The 21,470-nt window shown below is 43.9% G+C and overlaps 1 protein-coding gene across 1 annotated transcript in view; it reads right to left on the reverse strand.

Annotated features, from left to right (window-relative positions):
- Positions 1-1,553: 1,553 nt before the first annotated feature.
- The window catches only part of Ttc39b (tetratricopeptide repeat domain 39B), a 107,414-nt gene continuing 87,497 nt past the window's right edge, over positions 1,554-21,470 (reverse strand). The window contains exons 13-20 of the mRNA XM_059254485.1: positions 21,346-21,405; positions 19,556-19,717; positions 18,149-18,240; positions 15,685-15,811; positions 12,889-12,997; positions 8,334-8,448; positions 6,164-6,280; positions 1,554-1,936 (exon numbers count right to left, since the gene is read on the reverse strand). Of these exons, the coding sequence (XP_059110468.1) occupies positions 1,846-1,936; positions 6,164-6,280; positions 8,334-8,448; positions 12,889-12,997; positions 15,685-15,811; positions 18,149-18,240; positions 19,556-19,717; positions 21,346-21,405 (873 nt within the window). The 3' untranslated portion in view covers positions 1,554-1,845. The remainder of the gene's footprint in view (positions 1,937-6,163; positions 6,281-8,333; positions 8,449-12,888; positions 12,998-15,684; positions 15,812-18,148; positions 18,241-19,555; positions 19,718-21,345; positions 21,406-21,470) is intronic.

The following is a 21,470-nucleotide window of genomic DNA, read 5'->3' on the forward strand; positions in this document are numbered from 1 at the left end:
ATAATTATTGAACATATTTCTACAATATCATAGCAATTTATTTCCCTGTTATCTGTAGCTAGTTGTATAATTTATATTAATGTGATAAGATATCTGCCCCCATGTTTATCTGAAGGGATGGTCCTCTGACTCAAAGTGTATTAATCATCTTCTTCAAGGAACTTCCTCAACGTTGGTCAGGAAATGGTTCCTTAAGTAACAGGACACCAACGCCTGCTGAGCATGGGGAACTGCAGCAGGGGGCAGCAGGTGCGACTCCATAACCTGGGCTGCTGTCGGTGCTAAATGCGTGAACATGAGGTTTCTGACTGCCCACACTCATCTTGTTCCTGAGAGCCCACAGACTCAGCTGGTTCTTTATAGGGACTGTACTCACGCACAAAGCCGTAATCATCAGACTCACTCCCCAGTGCACAGAAAGCTACCAAAGGCACCATCGGACTGAGGCCTCAGAGCACCGAGTGCTGCCTTGCCATTCCCACTGGAAAATCCAAGTCCTAGAAACGGTAAGTCGTTTGCTTACATTGTTAACTATTCCCCAACAGAGAGGGACTCGTAACTACAAATTCAGGGCTCTGCCTAGGGAAGGTGGAGCTGTCTTCCATTCAGATAAGTAAACGGGGCAAACCCCGGATTCATGGACTCACGAACTGTTTGTTTTCCTCACTGGATGGACTCTGGCCCGTTGCTGTGACAACCACTATTGATGGTGGATTAGGAGGAGGAGGGGGACTGAAAAAAAAAACACTGGAAAACATTCCAGATGGGAAGAATGTGGACTAAATGCTAAACATTGTTGAAAACACCTAATACACAGATTCATGGTTGTAAAACTCAGAGAGAGTTAAAGTTACCTATCCTTTTTGTATTTCACAAGTGAGGAAGACACAGTGATTGACATGTATAGGGACTCCAGAAAGGTCATCTGCTCACCAGTAGCAGAGCCTGGCTCTTCTAGCTCCATGCTCTAGCTCTGATTCCTACTCAGAGAACCAAAATACAGCCCAGATGTTTAAAAAAAAAAAAAAAAAAACTATCAGCGCTGGCCCAGCCACATCCTAGTATAAAAATGACTGATATTTTACATATCATTTAAAGCAACAGGGATCTTTCCTTCCTATAAGAAAAGTAGTCATAGTCAGGCTTCAGCACTAAGGTTAGGGAGTTCTAAAATACAGCTTTTTCTTCCCACAGATACATAAGAAATGTGTCTACATGGCTGAATGCTATTACTGGATCAGATATGAGTACATTCAAATACAGGACAGTTTCTGAAAAATGCCACCATTTCAACCAGTGAGAAAGCAGAAAGCTGAGAACTTACAACTGCATCATCTTTCCTCACCCCTCGGGACCTCTGCTTCTCTCTTCCAGAACCTTCAGAAACCCATTGTCATATTATCTTAGATGTGATATTTATTTCTGCTCTGAGATTTAAATACTAAGCAATAAGATATCTCTGAAGTTTAAAGGACAAGCCAATCTGAAAATGGCCCCGCTTATAAAGCCATTTGCTGCTTGAACAATATTAATTTTCACATTAAAAAAATAAATAATCTAACTAGACTTTATTGTACCTGCCAGTCTTTTAAAAGACTTCGTCCCTCAATTGAAATCTAATGTGAAATTCTTTTTAAAGGCAGAGTATAAGAATTTCTATACAATATTGAATGCCATTCCATTGGGGAAAATAGGCAGACCACCACTAAGCCACTCAGGTGACAGGAAGCACCTGACAAGAGTCTCCTTCCTTAGTCAAAGGATCCCGGCTCCACCTGCACTGATCTCCACAGCAAGAGTCCGTGTTAACTGGGGGATGCCGCCTGTGCTTTCCCATCCACCCCATCAGTCTGAGGACGGCTTCCTCCAGAGATGAAGGGCTGCTTGGATTCTGAAATGTAGTCTGGACTCCAAGGAGTAGTCTTTGTAGTTGTTTCTGAAGACAATGAAGAATAAAAGGACACAGTCAGCACTTCTCTGTCCAGCAGGGCTCCCCTCCCCCTCCCCTCCCCTCCCCTGCTGTCCCCTCCCACTGCCCATCCCCCACCCCCTTCTCGGCTACCCTCTGGTCTCCAATTTACTTTCTTATTTTCACAAGTGTATCAGTGGTGCTGGATAAAAAGCAGGTTCCTTCTGTGGGGCAAAGTGAACCGTGAGTCTGCATTCTAGGTTTCCAGAAGCTTCCCCGGTGGTGACTTAAAAGGTCATACTTTTGAGTTGCAACAATCTAATTAGCAGAGCACAACTATAGCAAGGTCATGAGGGCATGGCGTATTTTGTTTGATTGCTAAATGGTTCAACTTCTATTTTTAGAGGAAAATGTTATGGCAGTTCATATAACACAATGGTCATGAACAATCCATTATTCAACCGAAGAAAAGTGCCTGGAAACCCACATGAAGCTGCTCTAATAAAGACAGCGGGGTGACCCTGTGATCCCCAAACCATTTATTCCCATTCTCATACAGGTTATCAGTGGTTTCCTCACTAATGACTCCATCAGACCAGTGCCAGGAGGGACCACAAGAGGTGAGGGGGGAACACAGTGGGGGGGGACACAGTGAGGAGGGGGGAGGGAGGAACACAGTGAGGAGGGGGGAGGGAGGAATACAGTGAGGAGGGGGGAGGGAGGAACACAGTGAGAAGGGGGAGGGAGGAACACAGTGAGGAGGGGGGAGGGAGGAACACAGTGAGGAGGGGGAGGGGGGAACACAGTGAGAAGGGGGGAGGAAGGAACACAGAGGTAGAGAAATTGCCTGGCACACAGAGAATCTGGGGTCAATCCCCAGAACCGTGGAAAAGAAAAGCAGGAAGCACAAAATCCAAAAATTACTTGAAAATCTGACTACAGTGCTTTAAATGATAATGGCCCATAGGTCACAGGGCATGGTACTATTAGGAGGTGTGGCCTTGTTGGAGGAAGTGTCGCTGAGGTTTCAAATGCTCAAGCCAGGCCCAGTGTGTCTCCCTGCTGCCTGCAGATCCGGACGTACAACTCTCAGCTCCCTCTCCAGCACCATGTCTGCCTGCATGCCAACATGCTTCCTGCCATGACAATAATGAACTAAACCTCTGAACTGTAAGCCAGCCCCAATTCAATGTTTTCCTTTATAAGAGTTGCTGTGGTCATGGTGTCTCTTCACAGCAACAGAAACCCCAGCTAAAACAATGATTTAAATCACTCATGTTGACCTCTCCTTGCTAAAATTGTTAGGAATTGGCAAAATGGATGAACCAGCTTCAATTTAGATCTCCTGGTTTCAAACCCTGACTTGGCAGACAGACAGCTGATGGCTCCTTTGAAATAGTGTTTCTATTTTTTTTTTAAACACATTTCTTGGTAACTTTGATGAGTGTTAGTATGACATATTGTTCACAGATTAACATGAACCTCTTACTAAGATTTACCAAAGAACACCAGAGCATTTTCTCAATTTCTGGCCACTTTGAAAAGCCCATGCTACAAAGGGGACTGCAGACAGACATGGTCCTCACGTCCTGGGAAGGCGTGTTTATGTTTGCCCTATCGGCGCTGTCTGGCTAGTCGTGGAGGGCTCTGCAGTGGTAAAGAACTCTTTCCACATCACCTGCTGCTCCATCTGTACTAGTAGTGCTAAATTCCAACAGTCGATGTCTGAAGCAGCAGTCTGCACAGTGCACAGTGTCCCCATAACTTCCTCTGAAGATGCACAGTGCAGAGTGTCCCATAACTTCCTCTGAAGATGCACAGTGCAGAGTGTCCCCATAACTTCCTCTGAAGATGCACAGTGCAGTGTCCCCATAACTTCCTCTGAAGATGCACAGTGCAGTGTCCCCATAACTTCCTCGGAAGATGCACAGTGTCCCCATAGCTTCCTCGGAAGATGCACAGTGCAGAGTGTCCTCATAGCATCCTCTGAAGATGCACAGTGCAGTGTCCCCATAGCTTCCTCGGAAGATGCACAGTGTCCCCATAGCTTCCTCGGAAGATGCACAGTGCAGTGTCCCATAGCTTCCTCTGAAGATGTATGGACACCACAGCCAAAACATCAGCTGTCCTCATGTCCAACAAGTTAACCTTTTAAAGCAGCTTCTTCCTACACTGTCCATGTATCTTTTAGAAAAATCTTGGTGGCACCATGTCCCTAAAGCTTCTTCCCCCATTACACTGTATTCACAGCAAACATGCCTACCACCTTACCACAGTCGCTGACTCCATTCCTCTCCTCATCCCCCTGTCAAGGTCACACATGACCACTATAGCTTTGGTCTTCTTATGTTGCTCAACTCCTTGGCAGTTGCACTCATTAGCAACCATTCTTACTACTTTCTAACTTTTGGCTTATCATATTTGAATGCTTCTTAGCTGATAACCAGTTGTATGAATTCAGAGATTTCATGTTGATTTCATCATTATTATTGGATTGTATATGATGTATTGGTAGGGTACTCATGCCACAGAGCCTGTGAAGAGGTCAGAGGACAACTCTGGAGTTGGCTCTTTCCTTCTACCTTTATGTAGGTTCTGAAAATAGAACTCAGGTCTTCAGATTTGTGGGCGTGCTCTTGACTCTCTGAGCCATATGTTGTACTTAACCATTTAGAACAACCATAAGTAAACCTTGACATATGTAGAAAAAATTAAACAGTAACAACTTGCCATCCTCTTAACTCCACTTAGTCTTATTAAGATCTTTGACTTCAAATCTTACGGCTTAATCTCAAGACTGGAATGTTCCAGACACTGTACAAGACCTCCATCTCCTGCTCTGTAGCTTAACGACCTCAGGAATGGTGGCTTTGAGCAGCTCGCTCTCTGTGCTGGGGACTGCAGTTTGTACCCATGTGACCCTGACTTTAGCACTGAATACAGCTGCATATCTCCTCATCAGCTCACCCTCTCCATGTGGATATCTAGCAGCCACCTCCAAGTATTATAGCCCTGAGATAGAATACTCTCTTCACAAAAACCTGTTGCTCTGAGTGTTCACCAGTCGGGAAAAAAGTATCACTGTCCACCTACTAACCAAACTACAGCCACGTCTTGTACAGGATGCTCCCTACACAGCCTCCCAGTGACTGATCTTTGCCAAACTAGGTAACTAATGCTGGTGTCAGCTATCACCTCCTCCCAAGAATCTCAACTCCATTAACATCCAGGTGCCCCAGACAGACACTGGACATTTCAGCAGACTACTCTCAATTCTCGGTATCTTCTTCGAGCTAATCCTGCAGAGCATTCCCTGTTTACAGCAGCCTCTCCATGGCCTTCATTGTATCTGGTATACAACAGGCATTCAGTGAATCTGAAGAAATAAACCAGAAATCAACTAAGCTATTTATGACCTACAAGTTTTGGCTTTGGTTTCTGGTTTTGTTTGATGTCTGTCTGTTTTTGACACAAGGTCTCACTTTGTAGCCCAGGCTAGCCTCCCACTTGCGGCAATGCTGCCTGGGATCACAGTATGGATCACAAGTGTGAGCTACTACACTCACTGACCTAGAGTTTTTATGGCATTCTTTCTCCACTGCCCCAAGTGCTCCAGACAAACAGACTGCAGGGTTTTGCCTTGCTGAAAGTGGGCCATGATCACAAATCTGAGTCACTATCTAGCAGAAATGATGAGACACTAGAGCTACCATAGAAGGAAGAAATGAATGCAGGGGGAGAGTCTCACACAATCAGAGGTTCTTGAAGGAAATGGCAGATATGATTTATGTGACAATGTTTGTTGGTCAGAAAATTAGGACCCAAAGACCAGCTCTGATCACATCCATTGCTCACTTATCTTCTACACTACAGCCACTTACAATATATTAAGTGTAGTCAATAAACACTTTACACTCTAAAACCAATACTCACTCTAAGGCCAAAATACCTTCTGCTTGGCCATTTGCAGAAAAGGTTGCTGACTCCTAATACAGAAGAGATAAGCTGAAGCTGGTCAGCTAGGTGCACACATAAACATCTCTAGGTAGTCACAGAGCGATGGACTGAGAGGCTCGAAACAGCACAACTACAGCAAAAGCCCATGTGCAAACACACACCCAAGTTAGCAAAAGCAGTCATGCCAGCTTGCACTAGCTCACTAGCTTCATGGAGTATGATGTCACTGCTGCTGCTGCATTGGCTCTGATGTCTCCCACTCCACGTCACCAGGACAAAGTGACCGTCCATACTCACCTTGCAGTTTCGAGGGCCTTTATGGCCTTGTCAACTTCCCCTTGGCTTTTATACAAAAATGCCAACTCAAACAGAGTGAATGGCACCAGATAGTGGTCATACTTCAGTAGCTTTTCACTAAAAGGGCAAATAAAAATCAGTTAAGTCTTAACAGAACACAAAAAGTATCATTTGAAACACGTTATCACTCTTCATTTCCCAGACAACACTAAGATTATCACCAGAGGAAGGCCGCTGTCGCACAGATATGGTACTTAACAGCCTATGGGCTGAAGTATGCTTCCATACACTAATCTTTTGTTCCTTAATGGATGGCCAGCACCGAGCGGCACTGCCTCTCAGGCAGATCAACACACACAGAGACCTTCCAGATGAACCTCAAGAAGACAAGGGCATCTTCATGAGCATGTGACTCTAAGTTCAGTGATAAGGAAGTCTCATTAGTTTTGTGTTTAACAAGGCATAGACTTCCTTTGTAGTCTTAGAATTCTTCAAAACGTCAGTGACTCCGACTCCGTGGCTGGGGGTTCTGTCTCAGCATCATTATGAAAACTAGAAGTTTAGGAAAAAGCCTGAGTAACAAACAGCCTTTTAAATCTAGAGCAAACTGTTTCTCTAGTTGTAACTGTAATGGGTTTTTCGTTTTTGGTGGTGAATAAGTACACAAAAATATATTGATTATTAAAAGCATAAAATCCAATGTGAAACCCCACAGCTTCCATTTTGAATGGCTACTCTGACTGTTCACTGACTTGTATAGTTTTTGTGCCAGGTTAACTTTAGTGTGTGATTTTTATTTTTGTTTGTAACCTTTAATACATTTATAAATAAATTTGTAACCTTTTAAATAAAGTTTAAAATAAATTAAACAATGATAATAATCTATAGCTCAGTTTACCACGCTATAACCCAAACTACTCTCAGATGCCAAGGACAAGTAAGAGTAAGACAGCAAGACTAGTTGTGCTGAAGGAGCCCTGGGGTCTGCAGAGGGACCTGAGACTCGGAGTCTTAATGGCCATGCAGGAGATGAGGCCCCAGACCCATAGAAAGCAGGTGGCTGGAGCTGAACCCCCTAAGCCCTTGGAGAAAGTAGATTAAAGGAAAGCCATTCACGGGTAAGGAACAAGTCGGATGATGGCCTCCTTTTGTCTGCACTTTTGACACCAAGAAAAAAACGAAACACATCTCTTTGGAAATTAACAACAAATAGGCCAGTCCTCACAGAAATTTGCAATTCAAATTTACATTGCTCAAGAGATCCAAAAACTGTTAAACATGATATTAACATGACAGTGGCTTTGGCAGAAGCCTAAGTAAGTGGTGCAGGAAAACTCTTCCATAATTTAACCCAAACGACTCCCTGTGAGAGTCAATAAAACAAAGCAAGCAGCACACACGGTCACTGTTGTCATGGCCCCTGAACCTCAGGAAAACACCAATAAACTAGAACCGCATGGATAGTTCTTTAGTGTGTTCACCAAATACAGTAGATCATCTCATTTGGGAACTAGATACTGTGCCCTCCGTCCTCATAAATATTGTCCTGAGGAAGGGCACTGTATGGCCTCCATCTTTATGGCTTGCAGGGTTTTGTTGGGTTTTTTTTGTTTGTTTTTTTTTGGTTTTTCGAGACAGTCTTTCTCTGTGTAGCTTTGCGCCTTTCCTGGAACTCACTTTGGAGACCAGGCTGGCCTCGAACTCACAGAGATCCGCCTGCCTCTGCCTCCCGAGTGCTGGGATTAAAGGCGTGCGCCACCACCACCCGGTGGCTTGCAGGGTTTTTAAAAACAATGAGCCAATGTTTAAAAACCAGAAGATCTGATGTTAGATGCGGCTTCCAGTTCTTTACGAACAGTGGTAGGGTCCACCGTTACTGGGCCCACGTTGTGCAGAGTGAATAGTTACAGCCTTCAGAGAGAACTCACAGTGGCCAGCAGTTGACCCGCAGGCACCGGCCCTTGCTCCAGCTCCCATCAGGGCAGCACTGGCATGGTATAAAAAAAGATCGCTGTCCATACAAGAAACGGGTTATCTTTAAACACTGAGATGAAGTACATAAAGTCGCATTCCACACAGACCGTAGCTATGTGCATGATACAGGCCTGGCACATCACTTTGTCCCAGAGAGTCCCCTGGAGCCACAACTCGTCCCCAGGCTGGCTCTTACCTTTCCACAACGTGGTTGAAACACAGCTCAGCTTGCAGGGGCCGCTGTAAGTTCTTGAGGCAGCATCCTTTTAGCAGTTTCACTAAGCACTCATCATCCACCGAGTCAGTAAAGTCTTAAAACAGGAAGCAGACAAAGGGGAAAAGGGAATTGTTTTCTGTGGTGCCTGCGGTGAATGCCAGCCCCTCCTCTGTAAGGGGCAAACACCGAGCGGCCATGCCAGTAAAAAATCCTTTCCAAAAGTCCCAACTGAGAGGAAGACTAACTGATGTTAGGTCTCAGGGGGACCATTTAAAACGAAGTTTACTAACCTACTGTACAAAACAAAATGAAAACACTCGTTCAGAAGAACGCTGAATTTACTCATTTACACCATTCACTAAGGGAGACTTCACAGGCAGACTTTTCAGGTGGTCATAGGGAATTTTGTGGCCTTAGCTACAACAGGAAATCTGAACTCTAAATAAAGAATGAGCTTCATTAATTCTCTCAGAGGTAAAGGAGGAGGAACCAGGCTGTCTCCTCCTGTTGTTTTGGCTTCTAACTACGCTGGCGTCCGCGCAGGAGAGGATAGCACTTCCATATGGAGAAGCAGATGGCCTCCCACCCGTTGGAAACGCAGGAAGCAGACACCTCTCTTCCAGATCATTATGTTTACAACCTATCAATTCTCTCAGGTTATGTTCTTTTGGGGGAAAATTATGCCACGAAATGGTTCTGAAATACAGGAAAGGCACCTAAAGTCGCCTCAAACTTCCATGCTCCAGGAGAACGTCAAGGATTTCCTTTCCTTACTCAGGCTCCTGCCTTCTCCAGCTCAGTCCGCGTACATATTAAGCAGAGTGAACCACATGGTGTGGCGGCTAGCTGTCAAAGGTAGCCATGCCACGTGTTCTGTGCGTGAAGATTTTTCTGCTTTTTTTCCTTTGCAAGTGACAGGCAAAGAAGTCATTCCAAGACAGACTGCTAATTTACACGTTTCAGGCTGTGGCGACAGTGTGGAGAGGTGGTAAAGGGAACTGACTAGACCCTGGAAGTTCCCACAGTGCAAGTCTCATGCTCTGGGTTCAAGCCTCCGATCTCATCAGTGACACATGCTGGTGTTTCAGTTGGTAAACCTCACCTATGGGAGGTTGGTTAACAGTGCTACTCACCCAACCAGGAGAGGTCCGTTCACTTCTAAGTGTTTAAACATACGAGACCCTCCTCTAACCGTCAAGTGCTGGTATGTCACGGGCCACGCACTAGCAAAACCACAGATAGCAACACCTCTAACCCTTCCTACTACTAACTCAGCACCACCTTACCTTACACCCTCCCACTCCTAATCCACACTTCTTTTCGAGATGTCTGCCGAGAAGCAGGGCAGTCAGGCCCAAGTCCACAGCCAGGTCCACACTGGACGCTACTTTTCAGTCTCAGCTCTGTACATTCTACAGAATTCTGAGAAGCAGTTTTCTAATCGTTTGTGTTATGACAACATCTGCTTGCTCAATGAATGATGATTTTGGAGGTGGCACAGACAACCACCTTTGAAAACCCAGCAAAGTCACTCTGTGGAGATCTTAAGTTAGTGTTGTGACAGAGACGTTCATATTCCACACCTTCAACAAACCTCAGAAGCAAAGCCACAGTTTCCTGTGACCACGGCACGCGCCTGTCACATGATCACTCCCCTGTATGATTTGCACTCTCACGAAAGAGGAAGACTTGAACAGTTTCCATTTTCCACTGGGGGGGAAAAATCACTGCAACAAGGCTGGCGAGCTGGCCTGTGGGTGAAGGCACCTGCCAGGAAGCCTGAGCTGGACCCCAAGACCCCACATGGTAGAAGGACACTACCAGTGTCCACAAAATGTCCTCTAACCTACACACACACACACACACACACGCACGCACGCACGCACGCACGCACGCACGCACGCACGCACGCACGCACGCACGCACAGAGAACTAGATGAGTTTGAGAAGGTTTTTGTTTTTTAAATCACAGTAACAATGCCCACACTCACGCGCTGTCTGCACTGAGCACTACAGAAGCTCACTGCAGTGCACCCAGAGGGAGACGAGAAGGCTGACTGAATGGCTAAAGCGGCCAGGCAGGCCTACCTTCCTCTACGCAGCTGACTCTACTCGCTACAGAATGTCGCCACACAAGTGAACCGCAGTGACAGACAACGTGGATCTGCTGCCAGCTTCTGGCTACATGATGAATTTGGTGAGACTTCCAAAGAAAACAGGACCAAAATTCCCACCACACGCCAACTCTGAGCACGTCACCAAGTGCTCTTGGGTCTAGGCTGTGCCCTCTGTGTGGACAGCCAACCTTTACTTACTACAGCCAGGCTCTACAACAGGCCAACAGTACCCTCTCCCCTCTTTGTTAACCACACTGACAAACTGAAAACCAGAACCACATCTGATACGGTATCTAAGAATGGGCTGGGGTGGAAGCCCCCACCACCTCAGGCTTAGAACGTCACTCAATTTTCTGATCACATTCTCCACCTCTCACTCTGAAGAATGGGAGCTTATTTACCAAGAGTCAGGAGTTTGGGGGCAGGGAAGACAATGTTCCTACATAAAACAATGGTCCTAAAAACCATTATAAACCTAACGCGCAGTGAGGTAGAGGTGACCCTGACAACAAACCAATAATTTTACCCAGAGGGAGAACAGGACAGGACAGTCCGCAGGCCTGTGTCTCAGCTCATTTACCCACAACTCGCTCGGGCCTCTCATCTGAAGACGCCGTTAGAGACAGAAACAGACAAGGCAGCGGTTTTGGTTTCTAAGCATTTCACGTGTATGAGCATATGACGCAAACACGACTCCTTTAATCCTTTTTTCCCAGTCAGTGGAGGGCAAAATAATCTGAGGGTAAAGAGTCCGTTCAGAGGAAATCCCAACATTCGTTTGCAAACTCAGGACCCTCGATTGACAAGGGCTCCATTCTCAGGAGCTGGGGAGATGCAGGAGCACTCCACAGATGGGGGGGTTCATGCACAGAAGTTTATCCTACTCAGTCCGACCTGTCTGTGCAGGGGGAGGTGGGGGGCAGTAACAGAGGAGGAAAGCTGGCTTTTTTTCTCGGGGAAACATCCTACAACTGTTTTCACATAACCCCCCAGAAATGTTTTCCTTTACTTTCCAGTTCTCACATAAACATCCATTCATCCATTTAATTTGTAAACATGCAGGCTTTAATCTAGAGAATCCTCATAAAGGCAAGAGCTATCTGTAGTTAAATTCATTGAACTACAAGGAGCACTACTAAATTTGTTCAAAATTTTGAATTTTTGGAGAAGTCCATCTCATAAAATCTTCTTCTAAAAAAGACTGGTTTTTATTTTATGCGTATGAGTATTTTGCCTGCATGTAATGTGTACCACCACACACATACCCGGTGACCATGGCCAGAAGAGGAGGGCCAGGTCCCTGAACATGGAGTTACAGGCAGTCATAAGCTACCATATGGGTGATGGAAATAGAACCTGGGTCCTCTGCAAGAGAGGCGAGTGTTCTTAACCACTGAGCCATCTCTCCAGTCCCTAAATTTTATTTATTTTTTTTTTTGGAGGGGGGAGTTCAAGACAGGTCTCCTTGTGTGGCTCTGGCTGTCCTGGAACTCACTCTATAAACTCAGGCTGGCCTCGAACTCATAGAGATCCACCTGCCTCTGCCTCTCAAGTGCTGGGATTAAAGAAGTGTGCTACTACTGCCTGCTCTAAATCTTATTTTTAATATACTTCCATTTTATCTCAGTTTCAAATTATGTGGTTGTATTGATTTCCACAAAAGAAAATCTTTTTCTTTCAACAATAATTTCATAATAAAATAGCAAAGATTATCTGTGTTAGATTGGCTACTATTTAATTTTGTTTCATGCGTATCAGTGCTTTGCCTGCATGTATGTCTGTGCATCACATGTATGCCTGGTGGCCATGGAGTCCAGAAGAGGGCATAGAATGTATTGTGGGTCTGAATATAAAGCGATGGAACCACTCAAACCACAACACAGAGGTGCTAAAACATACTGAGATTTAACTGTCCCCAGCCAGTGTTGAGAGGTAAGAACTTTAAGAGGGTGGTGATGAGTGCTGTGTGTCTCAGTCTCTCTCCATGCAATGCTTCTGCCATGCTATAGGGAAGCAAGAAGCAGCTCCTCATCAGCTCTAGCACCTTGGTCCTGCACCTCCTAGTCTCCAGACCCGTGGAAAACACACTTTTTTCCTTCATAAATCACCCAGCCTATATTATTTTGTTATAGCAGCAGAAAAAGACTAAGAAAAGCAATTCCTTACAAAAATGCTAACTGATCCATCTTTAAACTGGCCCACAATGGCTGTGCCATAATTAACAGTGGAACCACATTCTAGATGGTCTTCTGTGGCAGGCATCCACAAAAAGTGCCATCCTCCCTTTATCTTGAAGACAACCACCCAGACACCAGAAGCTCAAGTCTTGCTCTTGAGATGCACAGATGCACATGGGCGGATGTGCACCAGGGAGAGACCGGAGAGGAAACAGAGCCGAGCAAAGACTCGACACTTACTCTGGTTTTGCAAAGCTGCCTCAGCCTTCTCCACAGTCACCAAGAGGTTTTCAGAAAGGTCCTTTCTTTTGCCCACTATTGAAAAGCCATTCCAGACGTACATCATCTCCTAAGGAGGAAGGATAGAAGAGCATATATATGTGAGGTTGTCTGCTAAAGACTTCAACATGACAGTCAGGATCTTCTTCTTACCTTTCTTCATTTATAATTTAGTGACATAATTTCCCCTGGGTTTACTATATGCCTTTTGTCTGTCAGGCTCTGAGTTAAGTGAGCATATATCTTATACTCTTAGTAAAAATTCATCAATTCATTCAACAAACACACACTATCTACTAGCATACAATTCTTTGGATAGAATATAGATACAGAAGTAAAATAGTATTTTAAACTGACACTATGAACAATTTTGTTTAATGTAAATTTTTGTTGTTGCTTTTAAGTAAAGGGAAATATTTTAAAATGTCTGCTAGTTGTTTACATAAAGTGTTTCCAAGCATATCACTAGAAATGATCATTGGAATATTTATTTTACTGGGCTCAGGTTCTTTTATATCATTAAAAACATGTGTCGGCCCAGTAATGTGATCCATGCAGAAAACACGTTTGTTTAAAGGCCATATGGCTGAATGACAGCTCCTGAAATGTAAACTAATGACTTCTCCTTGCAGATTATATTTAATGGGCTAACAGATGAGAATTTTTTTTGGATCAAAAGCAAATGTGTTTTTGCTTGAAAATATTTTTCTAATGTCCAGATAGTGCAGTTCATATTTTGAAGGGTATACGATGAGCATGAATTGTAAAATACAGCAGATATTGTTGGAGAATCCTCTTAGCCAGAGCAGCCATGGAAACAAAGCAGTAAATGATGGCGTCAGGTTTGCTTTATGGCAGTGGAAACCAAGAGCACAACTCAGTGATGACATTTTTAAACCGAAGATTTAAATTTTTTTATGGATACAGTATTTATCAAAGGAAGAAGCAAGCGTGGTTTGAATTTTTTATGAAAAACAGGCTGTGGCAACATCCCTAGGTATAACCAATTCTAGTCAATTCTTCGTCATTGTGTACCCACCAACCTTCAGTGACTCGAACCATGATAGAGTCCTAGACATTCCAGTGTCTAAGTATTAATGTAGACACAGAAATATAATGGGCCAGTAAAGTTCCTGACACAGAAAGTTCTTTGACAACGCAAACCACCCGATATCAATGCATGTGGAGCAGGGCTAAAGCCGCTGAGGGCAACAGCAGACATCAACTGGGAGGGGTCTGCAGTCTGTGTTCAGCACCATCTTCTTGTCATTGTCTGTGCTCAGGACACAAGTACAGGGCCATCACACTTCCATCCCACCCTGTCACTCTAATCTTCGGGTTCTGTGGGAAACACAGAACTGTAGGCTAGCGTCTGTCTGAACCGTCAGGGGCTATATTCTTATTCCTCTTAAAACACACGAAGAACTTCTGAGAGTCAGCAAGAAAACAAAAATCACCCAATGAAATTAAAAAAGGATATAAACAACAATGCAGAAAAAAACTAAAAATGATGAGCCCACAAGACACCTAAAAGTGTTAGCACAGAAATGCAAATTAAAAGAAGGAGTATTAACAGTCATTTGAATTGATACAGTATTGGGGGGGGGGTAAGAAATTTAACGTTATCTATCCAAACATTAACACATAGCCTTGAACTAAGAAATCCATTTCTTTGAAAACATTCCCAGAGAATTACATGTACTTGTAAATGACGTTCGTTGTAACATGTCTATGACAATAAAAAAAAAACTGGAGAATGCTACATAACTTTCAAAGGAGAATGATTAAAAAATCCCCCAAGTTACAAAAGGCTCACAGAACCAACCACGAGGAAGACTGTGACACCAGGAACACTTTCCTGTGCCAATACTAGAGAGTCATGGCGGTGTGGCATATCCAACACTCTTAAAACAAGGCTTTGTTTTAAAAATCCGTCAAATTGTGTTTTCAAAGAGGCTTTGCCAAAACTGAGGTGATTAGGAGGGTTAGCTCAATCGGGACTGGAGCAGCCAGCAGCCCAGGGCCCCTCCGCCGTGGAACCTGCTAGTCCAAAGGGAAGTTCCTCTCTGGTGGGAAAGCCATGCCTATGAAAGGCTGCGATGTAAAAGGATGTGGCACAGCTCAGGGATGAGGTTCTCTCGTTTACAATTCCACATCAATATGGCCAAGTTTTGATATATGGGTTAGACATATTTCAGGAGTGAGGAAGGCAGCTGGTTTGTGAAGGTCTCTTTTTGTAGTCTAGGCTGGTCTGGAATTCACAATGCAGCCCAAGCTGGCCTCAAACTTCAGCAATTCTCTGGCCCCGGCAGCCCAGGTGCTAGGATTACAGGTATGAGCCGCCATGCCCAGATTAAACAAACTATATTCATGAAAAAGTATTCTTTAAAGGTTTCCTTTGACTTTTTTGCACACAGCTATTAGAAAATGTCAATTTGAATTTGTGGTTTGTTTTGTAATTCAATTCCACTTTAGTGAAGCCTTAGGTTCCAACTTCCTCATCTGAAACATGGAGCTGAGACTGCAATTTCCTTTCCGATGAAAATCACGTGACAGGATTTCTCACAATGTCTAGAACATACTGGCCAATCAAAAAGCCTCAGGTAAAATTTTCAATTTTTAAAAATTAATTTATGTATAAATATACACTAGTTCTTCACTGAGCTATAAGCTTCACAACCAAAGGTAAATATATTCCTTGATGCTCTCGATAGTGAATTCATCTCTAGTATGTAAACAGTGAATAAAAGCAGGTACCAGGGCGGGCAGGACGAGCTTTCCTGGGGCGCCTGAGGAGGGTGAGTACCGACGAGCCTTCCTCACAGCGAACTTCTCAGTTGGAAGAGATTTCCCCGCGATCCTCTGCTTCAAACCATCTACCTGTCTGTGAAGATCCCCAGGGAAAAGCCAGTGAGCACACATATTATTCACAACTGAGGTTTTCATCCTACATCATAGGCCAGTAGCAGCTGGGAACCTGTTCCAAATGCGCCATTACTGGGCGCTACCCCAAACCTGAATCAGCAGTCCTAGGGTTGGGACAGGAATCTCAATTAGGTCGTACATTCAGGTAATATGAACGCGGCACAATTCCAGGAGAGCCACTAATTCACGTATTTCCTGTTAGTCAGCTTAGCTGGTGTCTCACAGTTGTCAAACACAGTCCAGGCTAATCCAGGTATAAAACTGTCAATTTCCATAAGTACGCAGAAAAGAGTGTACATGAGTGTATTTCCTGTTCTTCTTTACAGATACTGCACAGATCTATAACATAATGTGTCTCAGAAGACAGCCATCCATTTATGCAAATCTGAGATAGCGAACCGAGCATAGGTAATTTTGTAAATAATCATCTCAGGATTTAGTATTTTCAAAATTCTAAGGAACTTGAACTGGGAGATGTCTCAGTAAGAGTGCTGGCTGTGTAAGCGTGAAGAACTGAATTCAAATCCTCAGAACTCAGGTTGGTTCACACATGTGCCTATGACCCAGTCAAATGGGAAGGTAGAGACAGGGGACTTGAGGGTCACCGGATTTGCCGGCCAACAGCCTGGCTCCAGATTCAGTGAGACCCTGTCTAGGGGGCATAAGGCAGAAAACAGTAGAGTGGAATTCCTAATGTCATCCTCTGTCCTCTGCACATGCCTGGGTACGCATACACACTCCTACACATAATGATACACACACACATGCACACACACACACACACACACACACACACACACCCCTGGGTGTGCATACACACTCCTACACATGATACACACACACATATACACACACACACCTGGGTGTGCATACACACTCCTACACATGATACACACACACATGATGCACACACACACACACACACACACACACACACACACACACCCCTGGGTGTGCATACACACTCCTACACATGATACACACACACATACACACACACACCCCTGGGTGTGCATACACACTCCTACACATGATACACACACACATACACACACACACACCTGGGTGTGCATACACACTCCTACACATGATACACACACACATACACACACACACACACCTGGGTGTGCATACACACTCCTACACATAATGATACACACACACATGCACACACACACACACACACACACACACACACCCCTGGGTGTGCATACACACTCCTACACATGATACACACACACATACACACACACACACCTGGGTGTGCATACACACTCCTACACATGATACACACACACATGCACACACACACACACACACACACCTGGGTGTGCATACACACTCCTACACATAATGATACACACACACACACACATACACACACCTGGGTGTGCATACACACTCCTACACATAATGATACACACACACATGCACACACACACACACACACACACACACACCCCTGGGTGTGCATACACACTCCTACACATAATGATACACACACACACACACACACACACCTGGGTGTGCATACACACTCCTACACATGATACACACACACATACACACACACACACCTGGGTGTGCATACACACTCCTACACATAATGATACACACACACATGCACACACACACACACACACACACACACCTGGGTGTGCATACACACTCCTACACATAATGATACACACATACACACACACACACCTGAGTGTGCATACACACTCCTACACATAATGATACACACACACACACACACACACACACCTGGGTGTGCATACACACTCCTACACATGATACATACACACATGCACACACACACACACACACACACACACACACACATACACAATCTAAGCACATGAAAATGAAACTAAGATGGAGAGAGACTGTATGCTCATGGGGAAAGACGATATGTTTTGGGGGTCTCTTTCTTACGCATAATTTTATCAATGCATAAACAAGGGAAAGGATTCCAAAAAAAATATCCAATTATATCACTGAAAGACTCAAATGAGGAGGAAAATAACCCCAGTGTGAAAGAGCAGGTGCACAGCTCTGGTAATTAAACCCTAGTTCTAGAAAACAAGTACAACGGTGTGTGTCCACGACTCCCAGACACGCAAACACATCTCAGGGTCACGCTGAAGAACGACATGCCGGCTCCCAGCTCAACTGTCACTCTAAGTGTGTCCGTATCAGTGAGCAGAGAAAGTGAAAACTACGGAAGCCGAGTGTGAAGGGTCAGATGTGTCTAACACCCTGGGCCCTGTGACAGAGACAGTGTTGTGCTCACCTGAACAGAGCCACCACATTCTCCTTAGTCGTCGCCACATCCTCCTCTGGAAGCATGCTCAAAATGGCAGCTTTCAAGAACACATATGTTGCCTTGAGGAAACACAGACAAGGGGCTCACTAGAGAGCATGACATTTTAACCTTGCAAACGGAAGTGACCTAGAAACCTTCTAGACCTCACGTTAAAAGGTATCAAGGTTAACAGTCTGTCTCAACGGGGTCCCAGCACTAAGAAGGGTAAGTGGATATGGGGCCCCACCCCTAACCAAGAAGCTATTTGCAATTGACACCTGCTGGGAAAGTGCAAATCAGTTTTCTACAGGAGTATCACTGGGTATACTGACCACACTCCAGGGCAGGATGTAGCCCCATGCCTAGGAGTAACTGGCAAACGTAAAACGAACTCCATGTTTTTGGTTTTTGTTTGTTTGGTTGGTTTTTGTTTTGGTTTGTTTTGGTTTGGTTTTGTTGAATTTTTATTTTGTTCTGAGATTTTTGTTTTATTGATTCTTTCTGTGTTTTGATTTTCATTTTTATGATTATGGGGTTTTTTTTAAAGAAAGGAGGAGAACATAAAGTAGGGTGGGCAGGGGGGAATCTGGGAGGAGCTGAGGGAAGGGAAACATGATAAATGTACATTATATAAATGAAATTTTTAAATTAAAAAAAAGAAACAAACCCAGGCTTTAGCTCTCTGGTCTAGTGAAGTGCTGAAATGCTCTCATGGAGCTAATGGCATGTCTATAATCCCAGCACATGGGAAGCTTAGGCAGGAGGGTCGCCACAAATTCAAGGTCAACCCAGGATTCATAGTGAGTTCCAGGCTAGCCTTGGCTACAAAGTGAAATTCTGTCTCAAAAGACCAAAAACAAAAACAAAAAGCAAAGGAAAAATAGGTGCTCTAATACATGTGCACAATTGTCAAAACTGATTAAAAATGTCAGAAACTATTAAAAAAAGTTTGTTTCAGATGACAGCAACACTTTTCAGTTTCATTCCCCTATGACAGGACTGGCCATCACAGGTGGAGTGGCCGGAACAGACAAAAAACGAGCTCTTCCTCCCAATGTCTCAAAAGGGACTCAGAATTAACTTTAATTACCACCAAATTTGGTCACAGGGTACTAAAAGTCTACAAAAATCATTGATATGAAAGACTGTAAACCTACATGCAGTTTATCCTGGCAGTAAAATGCCTTTGTTGGAGAGCACTTTGGGGGGATTTCTAAGCCTGGAATGCTGAGGACAGACCTGTGATTACGTACCAGCTATTCACTGCCCACTTCCTCCTCTAGTCTCTAAATTGAAAAAAGTGTCCGTGCACATTCTTGAAAACTCAATCTTAAATGACAAACCACCGTGGCCTTGTAGCAAACAGAAGACACTGAGTAAAGTAGGACACTTTACCTTGGACCATTTACTCTCTTTGCAAAGTAGGTCTGAATAATAATACGCCTGCATCCAATTTTGTTGGTATATATAAATCCACATTAACTCCCAGTAACAGAGATGGTGAAACTGTTTCCACTCTTCTTGAACTGAAATGCATTTTCGAAACGTTTCTTGAGCCTATAAGTCAATTGCATAAAGCTCATCATCCAGACATTAGACAAGGATAATAACCTAATGGGAAAATACACAAAACACTTTGTACAGGAAGAACAGAATTAACACTCACTAAGGCACTCACTATGACACTATGTTCTCTTCCTCACGTGTGATGGTACAGTTAGACTCTGCCATGTTACTTCAGTTTGTGAGGGAACCTTGTACTTTATATCACAGGAATAGAAAAGCCCCTTTCCAAGTGAGAGAGAAATGCCAATTCTTTCATAAAACACACACTATAATAGCATAAGAACCTCACTGGACAAAACATGCTTTAAATAAAACTCCAGGCCCTGGGAAGGCAAAGAGAAGGCATTGCTGCCCACAAATCAGCAAAAGGTTAAATGAGCCCTTATCAAATCAGGAAAAGAATAAATAATCACTAAACATTCACTAACAAATTCACAAACTGGTTAACTGAATTTGAAGCTTGGGCTAGGAATGTAGCTGTGGCAAAGCACTTGCCCAGAATACACAAGACCCTAGATTTGACAAGCACAACAAATAATAAGAGTAATAATAACATAAGTCAAAAATTCTTTTTTTGTACATTCATCACATGGGCAAAAAAATGATAGAACAGAGACTTCCAGATCTGACAAAGAGCACTAGAAATACAGATTCTCACATTTAAAGAGTTATTAATTTTTATGTGTATTTGTGAGTGCCTGCACCACGCATGTATGTGCACCACATGCATGCTTGGTGTCTACAGAGACTGAAAGGGGCATCAGATCCCTTGGACCTGGAGTTATAGGCAGATGTGAGCCACTGGATGTGGGTGCTGGGAACTGAACCTGCAAGAGCAGCAGGTGCTCTTAACCATGGAGGCATCTCTCCGGTCTGTTTCTCATTTCTTTACAAGTGTTTATGTTGAAAGACTCTGAAGTATGAAAGGCAATCTGCCTGGACGACAAAGATGCAGGTGCCATCTGACCCAGAATCTGTAGGGATGTATCTGCACAGAATGTACATGTGACGGTGGGCAGTGGCCAATCACTAGTATAAATATCCACCTCATGAAAGGAAATACAGCCATCAAAATGAGCAGAGAGAGACTTAAATACACTGACCTGGAAGAAGATCTAGGTTTAATATAAATAGAAAAAAACACTTTCTCATTTGTGTAGAAGGACATCACACACACACACACACACACACACACACACACACACACACATTCTTCTCTTCTGCTTCAAGGGAATTAATCAACTAGTTCCTTTGACAAGGAACCAGAGCAGTTACATCATAGATAAAAGAGAGGTTCCCACATCAACGCAGAAATAGGTAATAGTCAAAGTTTTCTGAAACCCCTTAGATTGCCCATGTGCTATTTTACACATTCTTTTTAAAACTATGTTATACATTCTACCATGAACTATTTCACATACTTTATGTATAAACATGAATTGAGGAAAGTTACTAAATATGACAACATACATGTAGAAGGTAAAAGCTTAGTTTTTCAGAATTACATGATCTATTTATTTTTCTAGTCCACACAGACAAACTGACTTATGTTGAATGACTGTGTGATGCCATCTACCACACAGACACTGCCCCCGGATAATCCCTGCTATAATAACTACCTTCTCAACATTGCCCTTCAGCAGCTCGATTCGGGCATGATAGAACAGTATGAGCGAGCCCTGTGGAGAAAGGAAAGAGCACACTTCAACAGACAATGGTGGCTGATGAATCCTGGCCGAGACAG

Source organism: Peromyscus eremicus, chromosome 2 (assembly GCF_949786415.1).
Source record: "Peromyscus eremicus chromosome 2, PerEre_H2_v1, whole genome shotgun sequence".
In the NCBI taxonomy this organism is placed as follows: domain Eukaryota; kingdom Metazoa; phylum Chordata; class Mammalia; order Rodentia; family Cricetidae; genus Peromyscus; species Peromyscus eremicus.